Here is a 16,055-nt window from a genome sequence, read left to right as displayed (position 1 = left end):
AACGTGTCCAGATGGGTTTTGAATATCTCCAGAGAAGGAGACTCCACAACTGCCCTGGGCAGCCTGTTCCAGAGCTCTGTCACCCTCACAGTCAAAAAGATTTTCCTAATATTTTTATGGAACCTCCTAAGTCCAGCTTGTATCCATTGCCCCTTGCCCTGTCATTGGATGCCGCTGAAAAGAGCCTGGCTCGACCCTCCTGACACTCCCCCTTGACATACTTATAAACATTAATGAGGTTGCCCCTTAGCCTCATCTTCACCCCCACCTTAGTCACCACCTGACAAACAATAGCCCATTGCAGGGTGCAGCTGGAAATAACTGCTAGGCTGCAGCTGACAACCTGGGAGAAGGAAGCAGATAATGATATGAAAATAAGTAAAAGTAGACTGGGATGTACCCTTGACTGACAGGAGAGAGAATTCCTGCGTTGAAAGTCACACTCCTCCCAACGAAGACCTCAAGATACTAGTGACTTGCTTCAAGTCTTGCCCCTTTTTCTTGGGGGAGATTGATATATTTCTCTTGGGACCAAGAGGAGCACTGGAAAGCTGAGCATAATGCAAAAATAGATAGTAGGGAGATGTTTTTGTGTAACATTTTAGGGCTATTATTAATAAGACTTTGGGTATTAATTTGGGCTATGAGTGTTCAAATTAGACAAATTGAACAATTAGGCTGTTAAAACACTAATTGTAGAAACAATTAATTCTTCTCTCCATACTGATATAGTGAAGCCCTTTTACAATTATGACCTTTTTCAAAGTACTCCAGCCGTAATTCATTGCTTAAGCTAACAGACCTTTTTAAACTAAAGCACCTGGATGATGGAAGCTCTAGCAAAGTGGCTCCAAGCAAAACCACCTAATTCTTGTAGTATCCCTGTCCCAAAAGTGAGAAGTCGTTATGGCCTGTAAAGAGGCTAATTGAACCATTGAGGAAGGCTCGAAATCTAGGTCTCCCTTACAGGAATATGTGAAAACATCCAATAATCTCAAATACTCTACAGAGGATTGGTTTTTAATCACCTCTCTTACCTCCCATTATCCTATCTAAGGAGTAAAAAGTCCCCCAGCTTCGACAAAACATATTTAAATGGAAAACTGCTTCTTTTCATCCACCACACACTGCCTAGGGTAAGCAGACTAAGCATTGCCATTACAGTGGTAGTTAAGATATTGCTACATCCTGTGGGTTGTTAATGAGTCACATTAATGTTCTGTGCATCCTCAGAAGAGGGTGACAGCATCCATGAGAATTTCTGAGACATCTTCTTTGTTAGGGAATTTTTAAAATACACATTCTCTGGGGGGTCTTTGGGCTTCCCAGCTGCTGGAGCCCAGTCGAGCACACCTAGAGACGTGGGAATTCGTCCATCCTGGGCCAATGGTTGCAGCTGTTGCTATTCTGTTTTCATGCTCAGTCAGTAGCAATGAAGAACATGGCAGAGATGCACACATGCAGAGGACAGTGGCATAGCCAGCTACGTAGACTGCTCACAGACAGGATGCTGCCTTTAGCAACATCCCACACACAACGCTACCAGAACTCTCATAAAACATGTGTAAAACCAGCCAAATCCAAGTCCTTCTCTCTGTCTGATTGGGATTGAAGCTCACTAGTGAAAAAACATAGCCCCTTACTCTAGAGTTCAAAAGGACAGACACATTCCTTGACCCTTTGAATAGTAGCGTTGAACCTCAGCACATCTAATACTGATGCTCAGATCCTGGGCTTCCTACTCCTCAGACAATTCAGCTCGAAGCCTGCTGATAGGTTACACATGCACGTATATGAATGAGTACACACACGGGTAGATACACACACACACACACACACACACACACCAAGTTAAGGGAAAATATAAACATTCTGATCTTTCCAGAGGTTTGTGCCCACCAAGAATACACTCTTGGTCCCCTCTCCACTTGCCAATGCTGGATTATCACATGCTCCAGCTGGCACGAGGCATGGCAGTCACCATCACCCAAGGTCTGATACCATTCCCCAGCACTAACTTCACTCACTGCAGACAGATGTTCCTACAATCTGTGGTCTCCCTTCAGCTGCTGATGCCGAGACCCAAATTATGCCCAGCTGCTGAGACCACAGACATCAGGACCACTGTCATCAGTGCTCTAACTCCGTTTGCAGACCCCAAATTCAGTCCATTTCTTCTCTCCAGTTTCTGGCATCTAGACATTACAGCTTTCACAGATGGAGATAGAGTGAGATTAAATGGAAAGAAAGTTAAAAAATGATTTAATGAAAAGAATGGATAGACTACAGTGGTGGGATGCAGGGCTCAGTTAGAAAAGAGTACTGACTAGCAACTGTTCATGACTACCAGTCTATATAATACATCCTTCCTTTCACCTTCCTCTAATCATTCCTTAACAAGTCTAAGAGTACAAATTCTGACACGAGCTGGAGTATTCCGTCATAAGAATAATGTCATGGCTAGTGTTCGCTGTTTTTATTAAGCTATGTTAAGAATGTTCTTTAAGGAAAGAATAGAGAGTTTTTGAGAGCTCAGTGAGCAACAAACAATTAATAAAAAATAAAACTACATAACTGAGATGAAGTTATACATGGCTAGATCCATTCCATCATTGTGAACACAAGTTGAACACAGCAACCTTTGCTAACTTTGAATAAATGCTTGTAAATAATAATTGTAGCTATGAGAATAAAATACTGTTTTTATAATTTTATTTCTATCTCATCAATTCACAGTAACAAGAATATTTCATAATTTCATCAGCTCATGTAAACTAATTACTGCCTGTGTCTTACATAATATGAGAAGAAGGTATGTCAAAGGTTTATCAAACCTTAAGCATCATTTGCACAAACCTGTGGAAGGCTCCTCCCTGGAAATGTTCAAGGCCAGGTTGGATGGAACTTGGAGCAACCTGGTCTAGTGGAAGATGTTCCTGGCAATGGCAGGGTGGTTGGATTAGATGGTCTCTGAAGTCCCTACCAACCCAACACATTCTGTAATTCTATGACTCTATGATCCTATGACTCTATGATTCTATGATTCTATGATTTTATGATTCTATGATTCTATGATTCTATGATTCTATGATCTTGGTATTCTATTTGTGTTTTCTGTGCACAAGTTCAATATCAAACCAAAGAATGTTTTGTATTTGCTGTCATTTTCACAGACAAGTCACAAGACTTACAAGAGTTACAAGATTCATAATTATACAACTCTTTGTCTGAGAACACACGGTGGAATAACAACAGAAAAATACCTGTTTTCATAGAATGATCACATTTTGGTCAGAGAATAACTGCAGAATTATACTATACGTTAGTCAATCAGTCCTGTTGCAAGATATGTTTTGGTAATATGGACTTTCCCATTACAGTAGGCAATTCTTATTAAAGCAGGAAAAAAAAGAGTTAAATTACTGACAGTCTGCCTTCCCTTCCTGATATTTATTTTTCTGAGAAACAAGAAAGGATTCTCCATTTTATTTTAGCTAACTGGAGAATAAAAAAGGAGATAACTCACACTTACAGTCTCATTTTCTCCTTTGCCATCCTTACCAGGTACCTGGAGAGTTGATTGCAATGATCTGCATCCACCAGAGCTCAGTGCATTGAACTGTTTTTGTGTCATTATGGGTTTGGGTTTACTGTATCTGGATGGGTGTTCCTCCTGTCTCATTCTCTCCTCTCCCTCATTAGGTCAAAATTGCAAAGATACAAAAGATTTTTGTGGGGAACATTTCAAAAGCAATGTGCCAACACAACTTGGGTGAAAGGAACAAGAGTAAGATGCTCTAAAGAGATATAGGTCATGGAGGGGGGAAGCTAGCTCTAGAAAACTTTACTAATGGACTTTTTTTTTTTAATGAAAAGTATTTTCTTTCCTTTTTCTCAGAACGACGGTGACCATGATGCTGTCTACAGTGAAGGGAAAGTAAAAGGGTAATATAAAATAGATTTACTAGGCATTTAGAATTAGGTATGTCTATCCCATTTTTAAACATATGATTGTACACAGGCTTAATTAAAATCTCAAAAAGAATATTCAGCCTTTCATTACAATAATACGGATTCGCCCTTGGATCCCTTTAACTCTCTTTTGTTTTCTTTTAACTCTGCAACTCAATATAATCACTAATGTATATTCTATTACTGTCAGGGATATCTGATGTTTCCCAGAAATTAGATGGTTTAAAATGTTTTACTGTCCTTGGATATTCAAGTGCTGACTTTATGGTTATCTGATTCTTAAAGAATGTCCTTCTGAGTATTGCTACTTCTCTTACACTAACACAGTAAATCTCTGTGGTGAAGCACAAGAATGAATAGTGTTTTAAGTCTGGCTGCTATCCTGGCTCCTGTGAAAAAGTGTTTACAACAGGATGGTTTTAGATATATTTTCTGATTAAAGCTTTCTCATGAAAGCATCTTCCTTGTCCAATGTAAGTAAACCGATTAGCTTCTGAGAGCTGTTTTTTATGACCAAGATACACTACGAAATCATGAGATTATTGACTACCTAAATTATTTCCATCTTGTTTTTCTAGCATATCTATTAAGAGCATGCTGAAATTATGTATACAGGTGTCGTGATCACTCTGAGTCATCCAGCAAGAGCTTCTGATCCTATTCTTGTGAACTTTCTGTTGGAGAACCAGTGAGTTAGTGATTATGACTCTTCCTTTATCATAGCAATAAAAGGTACTCAAGGATCCAGTTTTGAAATGCCTTTATCATTTTTACAGTCTTACTTTAGTACATGAATATTTTAGAATAGTCACATGGAATTCTGGTTTCTTTATCTTACAAAATCTATTAAAAAATAAAGAAATTGCAAGCTGTACAATCATCATCTAAAATAACTATTTTAATAAAGCAAAGGTTCACACCACTATTATAAGACTGGAAACAAAAGTTTTTCTTACCTGTAAAGCCCTTGTTACATTCACAAAGAAAAGTGTTTGGAGTAATATTGCTGCAGTTACCGTTGAGACACATATGTGGCTGGCACTGTCCCACTACTTCAGTACAATTTTTACCTATTTAAAAGTGATAATAAGAGCATTGAACTTTAGCAAATATTTATATTTTTTCCCTAAAATGTGTAATTTTTATGTAAAATGCAATATCATATTCATTATATTGGTGAATGGCTAGACAGATATTTGTGCTAATATTGATTGCTAGTTTTCACCAAAAATACTGAAGTCCTAAAGCAAGGCAGGAAGATATTCAGTTAGTGCAATATGAGCTACTGTGTTCAACCTCATCTGCCGTATGGTTACAAATTCACGTTTAGCTTAACATGCAGAAATGTTATTAGTACTGTAGTATTTGTTTCTTTTTGACATGAATCTAACTTCCAGTTTCCTCCAGACTTGCAAACAAAAGTAGTTCTCATGTGGAATCCAATTTGACTGAATTTTCCTTAATATGCAGCTTTCTGGAAGTTACAATTCTAACTATTAGTTGTTTATGCCATTACAGCATATGGGTCTAAATACCATATAATTATGCTCGCCACTTGAATTGTTGCTATGACATTATTAATACTTCAACAACTTTTCAAATTTCTAATAGACTTTATATAAAAGGAGGCATTTTTTTCTTCCTGTGTAACCATGCCCATAATATATGACAATTTAATCTCCTAGATCTTCTGTTTACATACAGTTTATTTACTGGACGAGTATTGTCAATGCAAAATGATGGCATCAGCCGACAGTGTCCATTATAGGCTAACAGAATATTTTAAGCATTTCTTGTTGATAACATCAAGCATGATTTTTTTTCAACAGAATTGTTTGTGAATCTATTAATTTGAATTAAAATAGTACCAGAGAGTTTTTGATATTATTTTCAAAGCATTTTTTGTGGCCCATAGATATCAGAAAAGAACTAGAAAACACACTGCATACCACTGATGTTTTTCACTATATTACTAAAGTTTGAATAATTATAAAAGCATTTTTCTCATACACTGACTTACTCATATCTGCATGATCTTCTACTTGCAAATGTATTAGTAACCAAATTATTATGCAGTTTGAAAAGCAATTAAAAAAATTACAACAAACTTTATGCAACATAACCTCCATTTCTGTGTTCTGTGAACCTCACTTATTCCTGACTCATCAGCTGTGTTTCACAGCATAACATTGCTACTACAACAGTGCAGAAGAACAGTCCCTCAAAGGAAAATTGCTAGAATTCTGCCAGACAAGTACAGAAAGAGCTACAACAATCTTTATGTGAAGTGAATTAGTATTTCTGATACTTTCTAAAGGATTCCTGAACTTTGAGAATCCTTAGTCTGAATGCAAGAACAATACAATTTCCTTCACTCCCTTTCTTCCTCCATGAAGTGGAGATAATGGTTAGATAAGAACGTATCTAATCTCTGTACTCTCTGGTAGTCCAATCTCAAACCCAGATTCAGTTTCTTCACTGGGTGTTGGGTTAACACTGCAATACTTCCTAGGTAAAAGATTTGTTTGGGTTTTTTTTAATGATTTAATGAAATATTGAATTTGGTGATAACAGTATATTTAACACATTCCTTTTGAAAATAACTTTACAGCACAAACCAACCTGGAAGAAAATAGTAAGAATTTTTTTTTCCTTGTTCCTCTACTTAAAAGTCTGACTTTTCAATTAGAAGCAAATTTTTTTCTAACAGAATTTAAAAGATCACTAAACTGAAAAGGGAATGATTGTGGCATGTTGAACAAAATGACCATTTCAACAAAACTGTTATTTTTCAGCAGTCTGGTTAACTGTTTTTTTGGGAACATACTCCAAATGATTTGTGTTATTTGCTGTAAGAAATTGAACTGCTGAACACAGAAACAAGTAAAAAATTAGTTACTTCTGTAAGCTCACAAGTACACATCTATGACTAGTGTTTAAGTGGAAAAGAAACATAGTAAGAACTTATTCTGTTTTTCCCACACACAGGAATGTAAGGAAGTACAAATTCTCTTCAAATGGCTACAGAGTCTTCTAGAAGTGACTACACATAAAAAAAGACTCAGTGCAGGTGTGATAGTGGCAATGGATAAATTGCACAAAAAACAAATTACACAAAAAACCATGTAATTATGTTCTCACTGTTTTATTATTTCTTAAGGAAAATGCATTATCTACCTAATATTTCCTCCTAGAGGGGAAGAGAAATACCTGAAAATTTTGAAGGACATGTGCATTCATACGAATCTCCAGAAAGTTCTGATTTCTCAGTGCAGGAGGCATTGTTGTGGCAAGGTTTAGTGGAGCACATATCAAACTTCTGGCAGAATCTTCCAGAATACTGCGAGAAACAATGGCAAGTATATGCTTTTTCCCAAACATGGCTTAGACATTTTCCATGACCAGAGCATAACGGTGCATTTGGAGACTGTTGGCAAAACTGCTGCTTCACAGTTACATTCAGACGAAGGCCCATGCTGCACAAAGGTGGGCCTCTCTTATGAAGCTCTGCAAAGTAATGAATTCCAACACCAAGCCAGTCAGGGTCAACTTGGTGCAATCCTCTTATCTGGCAAACAAAAATAAATTGCTCTTGAAGAAAACCAGCTTTAGGGCAGTTAATAAATTCTTCCTTGGAGACATTCACCAAATTCATTCCATAGGACTGAAATGATGGCTCAGAGGAGATGAAGAGACTGTCACCTAATTGAAGCTGTAAGGGGCATATCTGAGGGATATTGAGATTTTGTTCTTCTGAGTTTTCACCAGTAATACTTTTATTCATATTCCAGCATTCAGTGTAAAAATCTGAGCAGATGTTTTCCCTTGGTGTCCATTTTATTATGCTAGGTTTTGGTCCCACTCGCCATTCAGCAGTCATTTGCCTCTCACATATTACCTGACCACTTACAACACAGAGTTGAAGAAAGCACACTAACATGCCAACAGTTGATTTTGTAGTCATTGTTTCAACTGGCAAACAGGAACTGTATTTTACATCTGCTTCATTACTGAAGATAGCTTCAGAATGCTTGTTGCTTAAGGTTCACCTGTATTTTCCATGCCAGCCTAGGAATTCAATGAGACAAAAATATTTCTGTTTTCACAGCAAATACAGTTGACAGACAGAGTTTCATTACAAAAATAGAAAATGTACAACAAAGCAAGGTCTATATCTAATTACATTGATATGAAACTATAATAAGTCCAATTAAATAATTGGAACTACACCAGTGTAAATATAGTCAGCTTTTTTTCCTATTTCTATTCCAGCTAAGGATTTGATTTTCAATTAGTACATTTCATTGTCCTTGCATATGGAAGAGAAAGAGCTTAAAAGCATAATTTCCATATTCCCTCACTCTCTTGACAAAAACACATAATAATGAAGTGCCTTCCGATATCTGAAGGGAAGCTACAGAAAGGCTGGAGAGGGATTTTTTTACAAGAGTTTCCAGTGAATAGACAAGGGGAAATGGATTTAAATTGAAGACAGTAGGTTTAGATTGGATCTTAGGAAGAAATTCTTCAGTATGAAGATGACAAGACTCTGGAATAGATTGTCTAGAGAGGTTATGGCTGCCCTCTCCCTGGAGATGTTCAAGGCCAGGCTGGATGAGGCCTTGAGCAACCTGGTATAATTAAGGGCAAGTTGGACTAGGATTCTGTGAGGATAGAGCATCCACAGTAAAACTAAAAGTAAACTAAAACATCTAAGCTCTAGTCATGAGCTTTAATCATGAATATTTTCCTGATAATGAATTATCATTAATTTGTGATAAAAGTAGATACTCTGAAGACATAAACACGTGAATTGTGGCTTCAGTGAAGAAACCATACATCACATGCTCAACTGTTTTATGTTCACATACATTTAGCAAAACACTTAATTAAAACCTTAGATTTCTAAGTATATATCCGAAAAGCAAAGGTCACTAGTCATATGCTTCAGGGTTTTGATGTATCACAGTAAAAATCAGCAGAATACAGAGTCCTCCAGGACTCTTAAATTGATAGAAAAACCTTTTTGTGGCCCTTCAATATATTTGGCAAATTTTATTGCAAGGAGATGAGTGATTACAGAATAGAAAGAAAATCAAACTAAGATTATGAAGATAATTCTTGGATTCACACTGAAAATGCCCAAAATATGATGTTTAATATCCTAGAAATTGTCAATAGCTTTGAGTTAGTAGCAATTTACTTTGCTTTAAATATAATGTTTTGCTTCCCTTTTAGTCCTATAATGCCTTTTTTATATTTCAATATTTGTTTACATTGTTTTCATTTTTACACAACATGTGGACGGACACAGCAATGTGTGTATTTCTACACCTATATACATCTGGTTTATATCTAAAATGCACTTGGATTATGATACTGTTTTATTTATATATTTTCATTAAATGTCCTCCTCTTCCTTTATGTACTTTAAAAATATTTTGGAGTATACTTTAGACTATCTTGAAAGATCACAATAGAGCAGGAAAGATACTGTTTGTGGAAATCTTGAGCTGGAGAATATTAAGTGACTCGGTGAGCTGTTGAAGATTATAAGAAAATATCAAAGGGTGGTATTCAGTCTCTCCTATTGTCACCTAAATTGGAATTAAATCATCTAAAGTTTAGCTATGTCCTATTAGTAAATGGCTGTGCATGTGATCCTGTCCCAATGACCTTCGTGCAGCAGAGTAACCAGGACTATTCAAGCCTTTGAATATACTGGAAAGATGTGGAGTATGACTAACCAGTAGTATTAACAGCAGACTAATGGCTTAGAATATTAAACTCAGAAAGGGTAAAAATTAGTTTTCAATCCTCCTCTCATAATACTTTTTGTTTTAATTTAATTACTGAATCTCAATTCTATCTTCAAACAGTTGAAGTATTCTAACCACCTAAATCCACAGCCGGGCAAGTCCTCTCATTTCTATCTCCTTTTTCGCTGTCTGTATTTCCACTCTGGGAGTTAATTCCCTATTAAAAAAAAAAAAGAAAAAAGAAAAAAGAAAAAAGGACATAGAGCTCCAAGAAAACTTCTAGCCTACTAGCCTTGTTACAGAATGCTCATAGTCTTTCTATTTCAAGACCATTCCATTATCTTCAGAATCTCATGAAGTTCAGTGATACCATTAGATAATGTGCTACCAAATGTGTATTTTAGATCATTTAACATATTTTATTTTAAGGTAGCAGTGTTGAACTGCTATATCCATTATAGCTGCTATTATATTTGTCACTATGATCAGGTGTAAAGATCTATACACTATATTACTGTGTATTCAGAAATTTACATGTTTTTCATAATGAGATTTTATCAAGTATTAATAAAATAGTAGTTTATAAAAGGTTATTTTTCTTTTTAAACACTTCAGAAAGAAATCTATTGCATGTCTAATGCAGGAGAATTCTTGCCCATTTATAAAATATTTTTCTCTCCACTCATGTAAATACGCACAGTTCTGGTATATACAAGCTTCATTTTTACTGGAAAAGAAAATGTGCTACCTCAGAAAATTTGTATGAGATAAAACTTCTGAGCTATTTCAAAATAACTAATCAGTGGTATTGTAACAGTTGATGCTTTGTCTACATAAAAATCATTATTATCTTTATGCAACTGAAAGATTATTATGAGAGTGTGTCGTAGTTCAGAGCCAATTGGGACAAAAACCACTCAGTCTCCAGCTCACTCCTCCCCCCACCTACATTTCAACAGTGATGTAGAGGAAGACAATTCAACTAAAAAGGCTCAAGAGTTTGAGATTAAGGGTAGGGAGGGTCATAGTTTACCATTTAAGATGACAGGTGAAGAATCAGAGCAACTTGGGGAGAAAAACAGATTTAATTCACCACCACCATTTACGAAGTAAATGTGAGTAAATGTGAGAGGAATGCATCAATACATACAACTCAATCTTAAATACACTTCTCCGCCCCCACACCCCACTCCTTACATCTCATTGGCTACCTCCCGCTGTGAAAAGAACAGAGAGGGAGCTTTGGGGGTGCTTGGTGCTCCCCACTCCGTCCCCTCACTTAAGAGCTGCATTTAAGCTCAGGCTCTTGCCCTTGGTCCTCACCTTGGCTATGCTGCAAGTGGGCTGGTACTGGATCTTACATCTTCCTTACTTGGACCTTGAACCTGATCCAAATATTTGGCTTGCTCGTAGGACCTGCCTCCTCACTGTAGCCCTGCCTGGAAACCACTGGACAGTTGACTGGCTGTGAGTACTGTCCCAGGCCCATTCTGCACTTCTTGCGTGAGTGCTGTGGGACAGCATCCCTCATCACCGAGGTTACTATCACTTCCCATTCCTAGCACCTTTCCATTGCAGGACAGCCTACACTTGCTGCTTCCTGGGTTGATGGTAACACAATCACTTTATTTCTTTTTTAGTGAGGTGGGTTGTTAACTGGTTGAAGGAAAAAAGTCAGACAACTGTGGTCAAAACGGCAGTCTAGTTGGAGGCCTGTGTCCAGTGGGGTCCCTCAGGGGTCAGTGTTGGGGCCAGTGCTTTTCAAAATATTCATCAGTGATCTGGGTGAGGGATTAGAGAGCGTTGTCATCAAGTTTGCTGATGACACAAAACTGGGAGGAGTGGCTGACACACCAGAAGGCTGTGCAGCCATTAAGAGAAACCTAGACAGGCTGGGGGGCTGGGTGGGGAGAAATCTTAGGAAATTCAACAAGGGCAAATGTAGAGTTTGGCACATGGGAAAGAAATTTAATTAACTAATTTTCAAAGTTAAACATATGTACTATTATCAGTAAATGTTTTCAATATATTTTTCATTCTTCAACTGTAGACTAGAAAATCTAGGTTCAGTTAGTTAGCTGATTGTAAATTATCTTTAAAAGTCTAAAACTTTCATTAATATGTTCCCAACAGAAACTAGTAGTTATTTAAATGGCTAGACTTATAAAAGATCAATTTCAGATAACATTCAGTTTCTTACAAATAATTAAAAGAAAATAATTACAGAGATTTCACAATTTTGTCTTTTGATTTGTTTTCAGGATTTTTCAATATTTTTTTTATTTTCTTGTAAAAGTGGAATATTTCTATATTTAGAAAGTAGTCACTAAGACAATTAATTCTAAATTAAGATCAACTGTACGTCAACTTCCATTTAGATATATTTTTAAGAATCTCGTTTTTCTATAACAGTTAAGCCTTCACTATTCAAAATCTGAAACCATAGCATGGGATAAGTCTCTGGTGCAGAGCAAATTGGTCTTTATGGCACTAGATAACCAGGTCTACAAATCAGTTTTAAAAGGATTATCACCTTGCTTCTATTTCTTCGAGGTTTTTTGAGTTCCTATAGCAGATATGTTATGGGTGTGTCTACAGTAACATTTTCGTTAAGATCAGAAGTACATTTCTGAAGTCAACTCCAAATCACCCTCTCCTAGCATACTTTAGTTCACATAATACAACAATCCTAGAACAAGTGAAACTTCAGATGAAACAAATATGAAATAAAGACTTCAAGAATGTACCCAATGCACTCCAGTGACTGATGGGTGGTTGATCCGTGTGTGTAGAATTAGTTTGCAGTAAAACCCTCAAAGGAAGAATGGATATCAGGTAGTGGTATCAGGTTGCTTCACTATTCACCTTAAAAATCTTCTGTTTTTACTTCACACTGCTTGAAAAAGTAGACATATCTGTGAACTAAATATGAACTAAAATAGAACTAATTTCCTACATTATTCAAAAGTTAAACTCTGTTGTATTCAACAGAATCACTCTCTAATTAGAGCAAAAGAATTAAGTCCAAACTTCCTGAACACTAGCATAAATCTTGAAAAGAAAATTCTTTTTTTCAACTCCAGCTAATTTATGTCCAATGAATTGACCTCAACATTGTGTTAGAGAAAGTATTAGTCTGGTTTGTTCATTCTTAAAGAACCTTAGTAATCAAGAATTGCTTAACTGTTGCAGTCTCTTGTAACTGTAGTTGAGGACAGAAAGAAAGAACAAGATTATTAGAGACTCATAGATGTCCTACTTAACTGAAAAATGAATCAGCATAAGTGTAAGTCAGTTCTTTTTTGAATCTGTGCCAAAGTATTCAGAAAGGATTTTGGGTAAGTGTGTTAAATAAAGACATGAAGGATCAGAATTTTTTTTATGTTATTATTTTAGGCACGTTATATTTGTCAATACTCTTGATCTGGATGACTGTTAGATCACATTTTATGACAAATTAATGTAGGACACCATGAAATTCCAAAAAGTTCATACACTTTTTCTTGCAACTCTATTTGATACCAAGTGTACAATGGTATATCTAGGATACAAGAGAAAATGAATAGTGTCTTTTTCTTTGCTTTAGTTTTGAAGTTTGGTACTTTACAAGGACAACAAGAATTAAATCATCTTCCTGCTTTTCCTCCAACTACATTCTCATTTAGACTGACTTGAAGGGCTTATTTCTAGCGATGGGGAATTTAGTTCCGTCTTTCTATCTAACTATTCTTGAAAGAATAAAACTAAATATGGTAATTAATTGTGTCTATTACAGTTATGCACCATTTCCTATATTTTTGTTTATCTCCATCATAATTCTTCCATGAATTCACAGAATAAAGCATATGAGACATTTATATTTCAGTAATGAAAAATCAGAAAGCTCACAATTCTCACCATGTTTATTTTGAAAAACCCAGGTAAATAGGCAGATGATTAAATCTTCTTAGGTCTTTTGAAGTCACTGTTAACACTCTGAATATCAGCCAAACCAACACTGTCAATAACCTGAATTCTGTCTATTTGAGTTAAGCTGCAGCAGGTGCACAGGGAAAATCCTTTTCACATACGGCTCAGGAAAATAGGGTAGTTTTCAAAGCCAGCCCTTCCACTAGTCAAGATGAGATGAATAGAATTTTAATCTAAATTTTGAAGAAGTTACCATTTAGATTCCATAAGAGAATTTCAGTTTTGATTTCAAAATTATATGAAGAGCTAACAAGTACAGTGTTAGAAAGGAGCTTGCAGTTCTAAAACCTCAGCTGGAATGGACATTCAGGGAGTAATTGAGGCTAGAAATCATTCTCGAAAGTAAATTTTAGCTGATGGTCAGGAAAAAAACAACTGTGGATAGCAAATTAAAAAAAGAAAAGTGTATCAACATTACTCTCCAGGTTCTTATCACAAATAATGATCAAGAAGAGTTATCTCTTGCTGACACAAATGTCATAATATTCCTTGTACAATAATCCAAAATCACTACTTGTGATAAAGCAGGTAAATTGTCACCTGTTTCAATTGTAGAAACACGTTATAAGACAGAAAGTTTTACAAAACTCTGATGAGACTGTGCCTGAATTTAATCACCTAAAAAGGTCTGGTTTGGATCTCATGCTGCTTTTATTCAAATGGTGATTTTATTCAACTATACTTATATTACTAGTCAAAGCAGCAATGCTTCCTGACTCAGAGGAAAAAGGTTACTGATGCATCAAAACTAATTTACATCAGTATCTGAACTTTTTTTAAATTTTCTTAAGATAATATTGCTGTAATGGTAGATTTTGGATTGTTAAAATACATATAGTTTACTCAGACTTTCATCATGATCCCAGAAAAATAATTTCTCTGACAACTCTGAGAGATTCCTTGCTGTTCTCCTGATCATTCATGAAAGAGATGCATGTGCCAGAGTAGCTTTCAGCTCTGAGGGAAGAATGCAGACTATAATTGTCAGAGAAAAGCAGAAACTGGCTCAGTTTTTGAGAGCACTTCATTTTTCCCAGTAGGCTTTGGTAAAACTCAGCAGAGCTCATGGAACAAAAAAACAAAAACAAAAGCAAAAACCGCAAAACAACAACAACAACAAAGCAAAACAGAACAAAAGGCTTAGAATATCTGACAAAGATGAATAAAATAGCAAAACACCTCCAGAATTTTTAAACCTAGAAACTGATGGGTGCCAACCCTGGATCACCTACAGCTTTGAAAAGGATACATTCCTTTTCATTTTTTCTACCAACATTTTCCTTCATGGTGAGTGGGGACAGCCAGCACTGTAACAGTGAGCACATTAGAATCATAGAATCATAGACCAGTTTTTCTAAAGAGATTTTCTAAATCAAAAATTTCATGTAATATCAACTGTCTTTAAGTAAGCAAAACTGATATCAAACATTACATCTTTCACACGTGGACTTTCTAAAAGAACTTGATCGAGGTGGACTGGACTCTGACAGCAGCTTACATGAGAAACTATTGAGCAATATAATTCAATACAATTTAAATGCGGAATTCTCATTTTGTCCTGTCTTATTAAAAGCATGTGATGGATCTTACTAAAATGCTTGAAAATAACTAAATTAAGATTTTAATTTACAATATCAAACCACTTGAGATTTAACTATTGGACAGTACTGTCTTTTCATCCTTACATTTTTTCATTTATTTTGTTCTAACTTAGTGTGTGTCTTTTCTGTGTCATCTTCACTATTAATCATTATTCATTAAATGTGGTAAATATTATTCTTATAGGTAAATCATGTAACAAGATTCTAGTACATTGGCTTGCATAAACATAGAAGAAATAAAGTTACTCCCATTCAGACTCCATCTTCAACTAAATAAATGCTAGAGAAAACATTCTGTAGCAGAGTCAGAAATGTATTGATTTTTCTAGAAAGTCATTAGAAATCCATTTATCTGAAGAACTTCAGTCCTTCTCTTCCCCACCTCCCTCCTTCAATTATACTGTGTTCCATTTGACACATCTTATTTCTCAGAATATTCGCACCATATAGCCGTTGAAAGCCCCTTTTAATTTCCTTACTATATGTTACTCATTTCCCTCACTTATAGCTGTAATAGTATTTCTGAAAGCAGGATTTTTTTTTAATTTGTACATTTGCTATTACTCTGTTCCCAAGCCTTGCCTTGTGAATGCATCTTTCAACTTTCTTTTGTGGATATACTGTGTCATTATAAAAGGATGCATTTAAATCTGCTGAAAGTTTGACTTCTAAGCCATGAAACCAAGACCTGTCAGAATTAAGGCTGAAACTCTGGCCTGACATTGGCCTCTTATTATAAATCCAGTCGCACAAG

At 35.9% G+C, this 16,055-nt stretch overlaps 1 protein-coding gene across 1 annotated transcript in view; it reads right to left on the bottom strand.

Annotated features, from left to right (window-relative positions):
* The window catches only part of EYS (eyes shut homolog (Drosophila)), a 69,586-nt gene extending 61,650 nt beyond the window's left edge, over positions 1 to 7,936 (bottom strand). Inside the window, exons 1-2 of the mRNA XM_009864578.1 lie at positions 7,183 to 7,936; positions 4,929 to 5,042 (exon numbers count right to left, since the gene is read on the bottom strand). Coding sequence (XP_009862880.1) covers positions 4,929 to 5,042; positions 7,183 to 7,936 — 868 coding nt within the window. The remainder of the gene's footprint in view (positions 1 to 4,928; positions 5,043 to 7,182) is intronic.
* Between the last annotated feature and the right edge of the window lie 8,119 nt (positions 7,937 to 16,055).

The sequence above is a fragment of the Apaloderma vittatum genome, unplaced genomic scaffold, assembly GCF_000703405.1.
Source record: "Apaloderma vittatum isolate BGI_N311 unplaced genomic scaffold, ASM70340v1 scaffold3462, whole genome shotgun sequence".
Taxonomy (NCBI): Eukaryota; Metazoa; Chordata; class Aves; order Trogoniformes; family Trogonidae; genus Apaloderma; species Apaloderma vittatum.
Note: the sequence above shows the minus strand (reverse complement) of the source record. Positions and strands in the feature narration are given on the sequence as shown.